General features: G+C 35.9%; 1 protein-coding gene across 3 annotated transcripts in view; it reads left to right on the top strand.

Annotated features, from left to right (window-relative positions):
- LOC121374019 overlaps positions 1 to 5,095 on the top strand; it is a 244,135-nt gene extending 239,040 nt beyond the window's left edge. For all 3 annotated transcript variants that reach the window (XM_041500893.1, XM_041500894.1, XM_041500895.1), the window contains 2 exons: positions 1,847 to 2,020; positions 2,724 to 5,095. In XM_041500893.1, coding sequence (XP_041356827.1) covers positions 1,847 to 2,020; positions 2,724 to 2,981 — 432 coding nt within the window. In that variant the 3' untranslated portion in view covers positions 2,982 to 5,095. The remainder of the gene's footprint in view (positions 1 to 1,846; positions 2,021 to 2,723) is intronic.
- The last annotated feature ends 3,027 nt before the right edge of the window (positions 5,096 to 8,122 follow it).

Below are 8,122 nucleotides of genomic sequence, written 5' to 3' on the forward strand. Positions count from 1 at the left end.
CTACTTGAATGCAACAAACAGTTAATTATCAGCTCTTGGATGTCAAACGGTATGCTCATTTAGGAGGGTGGGAGGTAGGTACACAGAGTAATAATTTTTCTGTGCTAAGGAAGAAAGTTTATGTTTTGTTTCACCAATTTAGTAATCATTAGCTGTTACCACAATCTATATATGTAATAGTTTCATATATAAAGCCTGATTAATGTCTTTCTGAGTAAATAAATGACTTTTTTTTTTTATTCAGAAAATAAAATGAAATTAATTAATTTACCATGAAACAGTATTCATATATTTTAATGTAAATTGGATTTGTTTACATTTGTTAAGACATAGTGAGCACAGTGCATTATACTGTAGGATGTAAATACAAGCAGTTTTAACCCTATTGCATATGAGAACTATCAGCTGAGCAAAAAGTTACTTCAGACTTTCTGCTCAGCTGTTAGCTCTTGTGTGCGGGCGATTTGGCAGAGTTTTTCGTCTCTGGTGGTTGTGAGGAAAATATCTATCATGTTTGATACGTTTTGCCATGAGTGGCAAAAATCTCAGCATGTAAGGGTTACATCAGCTGTCAGCTGAGCTAAATTCACCAAATAACCAATGGAAACATGGAAATTGCGTCAGAGTGATGTTATCGTGATAGTCGTAAGCAAACTAGCTCAACATTTAGCTCATCATGTGTGGTGAAATTGTTATAAACTAGCACAAAGTGTCAAGTAATATAGCTATTGTCTGTGGTTGGCTTCATATTTATAATAATTGATTAATTCAGTCTGGATCCATTTGAAAATATCCCATAGGTGGCCCCATTGGGCTATTTCTTATTCCAACCAGTGCTCCACAACTGGTGTAACAAAGACCATGGTATGTACTATCCTGTCTGTAGGATGGTGCATATAAAAGATCCCTTGCTGCTAATCAAAAAGGGTAGCCTATGAGTGGCTACAGCGGGTTTCCTCTCTCAATATCTGTGTGGTCCTTAACTATATGTCCGATGCCATATATCCGTAAATAAAATGTGTTGAGTGCATTGTTAAATAAACCATTTCCTTCCTTACATCTGGATCCATCTGAAAATAAGGCTGGCTCAGTCTTATGGGTCCTTTGAAAAATATTATTCATTTGAACAACAAGCTAACAATAATTTCATTTACTGGTAGTTCTTTACAAATATTACTTTTTAAAATAGTCTAGTGGTACAGATGTATTTTGGTTTTCTGTAACTTAGATTTTCAACAAGTAGTTAAATTATTTCAAGAAAACGGTGTACACGTTAACATATACAAGGTATTATTGTGTTTGTGTTCATAAGCATACGAGATGGGCGGGATTGGGAGGGTGGGTGGTCAAATGTTCAAAAAATGATAGTGCTATTTATGTGAAATGAGCTGACCTGAAACCTTTTTGCAGTGTATTTCCATTATACAACCCACAATATTAGTTGTAATCCATCGAAAAAGTCATTTGTATATAGCTGTTTGGCAGTAAGACTAAAATGAATAAATGTTGTTATCTATATTCAGGCAAAAATCATCCAGCCCCCTTTCAAGAATGGGAGTCTGTATATTTATGTGTGTGCTGGATTTTTTTTCTTACTAATCTAATCAATTTTGATCATTTCAGTTTATAGTTACTCAGTCTTTTAAGAGTATTTACTCAGTCTGTTATGATTTAAGTTTGTTTGTTTTGTTTAACAACACCACTAGAGCACATTGATTTATTAATCATCAGCTATTGGATGTCAGACATTTGTTAATTTTGATATATAGTCTTAGACAGGAAACCCACCACATTTTTTGTTAAGGTTAAATGCCAAGTCTAAATTGTTTTTGTCTTGTTTTGTCAGGTAAAACAAATGGTAGAGGAGCGATGCCGCACGGAACATGAGAAGCAGAAGTTCTTTTCGTACATTGACGACCTGGAGAAGATCGTCCGTCTACTCCTCAACCTGGCAGGGCAGCTCGCTCGGGCAGAAAATGCAATACAAAGTCTGCCGGACAACGTGGATCCCAAAATCAAGGTAATATTCATACAGCCAGGTTTTAAACTTTGTACATTCTCATTATTATTATTATTACCTGATCTCTCACTGACTGCATATTCCCTTATTCCTATTATCAACTGGTCCAAATATCTCAACACGACAAACAGCAATTGAAACTCCAGCACCAAATGTAGATTCATTATTTATGTTTTGTCCTGGTTCATCTAGTTTCAATCAGATTTTTCATTTAAAAAATGTATTTTCATGTTTATATCGAAGCATGAAATTCAGGCACAAACCTCAGCAGTTTTGACTGTCTGTCCAGATCATGGGTTAATGGTTAGATGTATCGGGATTGTAATTAAAATCTTTATGAATAAATGAACAAAAGCTGATGTGTATTTTTGTGCTGGGGTTAAACATTCATTCATTGTCAAACTGGAGGGGTCTATAGGTTTTGTCTCAATCTGTCTGTCCATCTATCTGCCTATCAGTCTATTCATAATTTTTCCCCGCAATGTGCCTCAACACACTGTGCTGAAATTTTTAGTACATCTTTATTATGCAGAGTTACATATCAAGTTTGACTTCCATGGCAGTTTATTAATTTCTGACAGAGTTATGACCGTTGAACTTAGGAGATGCAATATTTTTGTTAGGGCCGTAGGGATCATGAATTACTTTAGCCATACTCTCAGAATGCTTGTTTTTAATGGGTCTTTATCTTTACTTTCTGCAGAAAATGACCATAGACAAAAAAGAGAGACTGAACTCCAAACAGGAAGATGCCAAACGCCTAAAGGAGGACATTGATGACCGCAGTGATCAAGTTTCGTCGTTCCTCAAGGATTCCCTGCTGCCTGACCAATTCGAGGACTATTGTTACTACATCAAGATGAAATCCAAACTTACAATAGACTTCCAGGAACTCGAGGACAAGCTAACACTGGGCGATGAGCAGATTCAGGAACTCAGGAAGAGCATTCCGGATAAATAGCATTTAATTTCGACTGTATGGACAGCATGGGAAAGTGACTAGTGTACTTGTACATAAATTGTGTTGGTACAGACGTCTGTTGTACTACTGTGTTGGTACAGATGTCTGTTGTACTTCTGCAGATGTTTTATGTATGTCTGCTATGTTGGTACAGATGTCTGTTGTGCTACTACAAATGTGTACTCTTTGACACGGACTCTACAACAAAGGACTGTGATTTCATGGTGCAGAATGGACTATGTGCTACCAAATAATATTTAAGAAAAATAGTTTTGAAGATGACCTTTTTTATAAAAACAAAAAATGTCTCATTTAAAATGTTTTCAGTTGTGATATTAAAAATGTTCTTTTGTAATATTTTTTGTCTTTCTCAAAGAAAGAATGTGTTTTTTTTGTCTTGGATTTAAATATAGTTGTGAATTGAGGGGAAGTTTGAGTTGCAGATAAAAAATGACATGGATAATATTCTTCGATATATTTTTGAAAGGATAAGTTGTACATTATTGTGCATTTTCATGTGATTCACTGTTTACAAAATAAAGCATGCAAACCAGTTTCCTTGATAACTCAGAGTTCTTCACAAAATTTCACTTGTGAACTTGCAACCAGTTAATAAAATATTTGAAGCTAAAATTTACAGTCAGAAGAAAACATTATATGAAGACTGGAACAGAATATGGCTTTCCACCTGTGCTCAACTAAACTGAGGATACTTTCTGTGTTTAAAAGATGTTTATTGAGTTTGAAAATGATTAGATTATACTGGTTGTGAAATGGAATTAATCAAGAAGTGTGCTGTACAAACAAAGAACAAAATATTTTAATAACTTAAAACTTGCGATTCATGTCCACAATAGAAACATGTTTTGTTGAAAAGTTGTATTTTATTTTTATTATGCTGTATTTTTCGAAATCATCCACAAAATGGGCATCTGACAATTGTACATACGTAAATGTGATCATATGACAGGAGGGGGAATGGGTGAGGGTTCTAGGAGGGGACCTGGGTCAGGCTTTCTAGATTTGTGTCACTGTCATCATTAATTATATCATCATGATTGATTACAGGAAATGTACATTTCCCATACCTATTTGGCTATAAAAGTGATCAAAAGAAAGTTAATTTAAACTATTTCTAATTTTAAAAACCCAGCTACTCTTAAAAAAAAATTCATTGGGATGAATGGAAGAAAGCAGTTTTAAATATGCTTACCACCTAATAAAGCAAATATATTTTGTAACCATCCACAAACTGCATCATCTAAAATTCCATATGCATAAGTTCGAATAAATGTATTTTTTAAATTTGGTACATGCACTAGAAATGAAAATTTTGGTATTGTAAATAGTAATATATAAGCATATGAGCATGGTCTTAACAAATTATGATGGTAGTTATGAAGTCATTGTCTTTCACATACAGAAGGCCTACACCAACAAGTATTATATAAATTAACAGATGTTGCTAAGCTATTTGTTCATGGGTCATAGATCCCCCAATGGCCATAGGTAGTCTTAAATGGGTTTTTTGGGGGGTGGGGGTAGGGATGGCTGGGTAGGATCTAGATTGCTTTCCTTAATATCACTGATGTTGGAAGTCCAGATGCTAGGCTGCCAGGTTCCCATGGCAACACCACTGCTTAGACCAACATTTCACTAAGCTAATATATCATTATTTAGAAGAACCTATGCACATTTTTATGTTATCTTTCACCATTACAAATATTTTGGCAAAATCACGCACCCATGAAACTCAATGATTTTACAGAACTAATGTAAAAGGAAATATGTTATTCATGTACTACACTAATGGAATATTAATGAATAAATGTATGTATGACAAATTTCCCATTATAATTACATAGTCCCTGTGTTGCCAAAATGTCTCCCAGCCCTCTTCTCAGTTTCTGGTTTAAGCCTATTCTAACTCCCATGTCTCACTGTGTAATGCTGTTCAGTTTCTGATGAATGTTTGCTGGAATTCTGATCACTACTACAGCACTTGTTAATGTGTTCATTTGTTGGTAAACCAGGAACCAAACATCTCTATTTTGAGATCAACTGAAAATTCTGTCATTTCATTTGCCAAATAAAGTGTAATATGAAACATGAAACTCAGTGTTTTCTTTGTGTCTTTTCTTATTAGTTTACTCGGGTCTCTATACTACCATTTTAGGGGCAAGACATAGCCCAGTGGTAAAGTGCTCACTTGGTGTGCGGTTGGTTTGGGATCGATCCCCATCGGTGGGCCCATTGGGCTATTTCTCACTTTAGCCAGTGCAGTACGACTGGTACATCAAAGGCCGTGGTATGTGCTATCCTGTCTATGGGATGGTGCATATAAAAGATCCCTTGCTGCTAATCGATAAAGAGTAGCTCATGAAGTTGCGACAGCGGGTTTCCTTCCTCAATATCTCTGTGGCCCTTAACCTACTTTATGTGATTATTTGAACTGTCATGTCAAGCACTCGACCACTAGTTTGTCAATAGAAAAAAAAAAGTGAGTTTGTTTTGTTTAACGACACCACTAGAGCACATTGATTTATTAATCATCGGCTATTGGATGTCAAACATTTGGTAATTTTGACATTTAATTTTGAGAGAAAACCCCACTACATTTTTCCATTAGTAGCAAGGGATCTTTTATATACACCATCCCACAGACAGGATAACATACACCACAGCCTTTGATATACCAGTTGTGCACTGGCTAGAGCGACTGGAATCAATCCAAGACCGATCGTGCATCAGGTGAGCGCTACCAGTACATGCCTTGTACTGATACTTTTGTTTTAATGATTAGTATATAAAAAGGTGACCTACTTTTCACAGTCTACTGCACATAACAGTAAATCCTCGTCTAGACCATATCTTGCATACAGGACCATCAAACCTCACATGTAGGAACAACTTGGGATGGTGATATGTCACTGTGACCTACTTTTCATGGTCTACTGCACATAACAGTAAATGCTTGTCCGGATCATATGTTGCATACAGGATCATCAAACCTCACAAGTAGGAACAACATGGGATGGCAGTGTATCACATGCTATTACTAAGTCACTGTGACCTACTTTTCATGGTCTACTGCACATAACAGTAAATCCTTGTCTGGACCATATCCTGCATACAGGACCATCAAACCTCACATGTAGTAACAACTTGGGATGGTGGTGTGTCATACAATTACTAGGTCACTGTGATACAAATAAATAAAATAATTTGTCTATATTCTGAACATCATAGGAAAATGTTGATTAGCACATATTGTAATTTCTTGGCGGTTCTGTATTGTTAACATTACTTACATAAACAGTTTCTCTGCCAATATAAATGTGTCACCAGAGTACCGATGCTAAACAAAATTTCCCTTTCTAATAAAGAACAATAACTTCATTAATCAGACAGCACCTTCTCCAGTGGATACAGTATCATCAGTAGTTGGTCCAAAACAAACTTCATTCATCCCATTGCAAAAATTTCACATAATTAGAATTGAATCATACCCGTAACATATTCATTGGTGTGTTCATCTAGGGTTTTCCATTAAACTCCTGATGGGCGTATCATGTACCTCACCGGTACTCTTGTTTTATCTTGGTCTTTGCATAGGGGGAGGAGGGGCTGGATTTAGCTTGGTTGAGTGCTTGCCCAAGGTGCTTGCATCGCAGGATCGAACCACCTATGTGGATCCATTCAGCTGATTGGGTTTTTATCTCGTTCCAACCAGTGCACCACAACTGGTCGAAGGCTGTGTTATGTACTTTCCTGTCCGTGGGAAAGTGCATATAAAAGATCCCTTGCTTGCTGCTGGAAAAATGCAGCGGGTTTCCTCTGATGACTACAAGTCAGAATTACCAAATGTTTGACATCCTAAAACCGATGATTAATTAATCAATGTGCTCTAGTGGTGTCGTTAAACAAAACAAAAAATTTGCAGTACAGACTTGAGTCTGTGGCATGTTCAGGAGGGTAAGCAATCACTTGCTAGACTGGTTTTTGCACTCATCGTTGAGAACAAGGTTATATCAGTCAAATTGTTTGTGTGCCAACCCTACTGAACTGTTGGTTTCCATCAAATCTGTAGCAGATCACCAATCAACATGGACCAAAGAAAAGTTTTATGGGAAAGTTAAAGTTAACACTGATTTAGTAATCATCGGCTAATGGATGTCAAACACTTGATAATTTTCACATATAGTCTTGGAGGGGAAACCCGCTACATTTTTCCATATTAGATCTTCATGAAAAAGGCAATATTGCAGAAGATATACAGAGGTCATATAGTGACTTGGAAGTTGAACTGACTTTCACAGTGATCGATTTCATACAAATGTCCAAGTGAAATTTCTAATGTTAAACAACAAAACTGATGTCCACATTGTCAAACTCATACATTTTTTATAGATTAATTTTTTGGATCAGGGGTCTATCTTTGGTCTTGAAAATGTTGTTTGTCTCTGCTATTAAACTTAATAACACAAAACTGTTAACAAAAATGACACATGATGAATCAATAAAAACAACATTCTGAGAGTACCAGTTAAGCAATAAATGTCACCTACTGGGCTCAAAAAATTTTCATATCTCTTGGAAAAATTAGTTATTTGCCATGAATAACGTGATATGTAACAGTACAAAGCTATATGCAAAATTTCAGCTCGATATCTTGAATTATTGTGGGAAAAGTCCGCAAAACAAATCTTGATATCTCCAAAGTTCGAGGGCCATAAATCTGTTAAAAATGAGTAAATCGCCATGAAAGTCAAACTTGATCTGTAATCATACACGACAAAGCTATATACAAAATATCTCCTCAGTATCTCGAAGAATATCCAGAAAATTATATGTGGGACAGATGGACAGACATACAGAAGGATTGAAATGAAACCTATAGTCCCCTTTGGTAGTTAACAAAAATGACACATGATGACAATTGAAAATGCAGTTTGTCTCTGTTTTGCTTCTAAACTTTATAACCCAAAACTGTTAATAAAATTGGTACATGAAGATTTGGTCACACCCACGTGTGATCCTGAGCAATAACTGGGACATTTCATCGAGGCCCACAATTTGAGTGAAGATAGAGTCACCAAAAAGATAGAAAAATACCATGTTCATGTGTGGATTGGTGCATG

This window comes from Gigantopelta aegis, chromosome 6 (assembly GCF_016097555.1).
Source record: "Gigantopelta aegis isolate Gae_Host chromosome 6, Gae_host_genome, whole genome shotgun sequence".
NCBI classification, from domain to species: domain Eukaryota; kingdom Metazoa; phylum Mollusca; class Gastropoda; order Neomphalida; family Peltospiridae; genus Gigantopelta; species Gigantopelta aegis.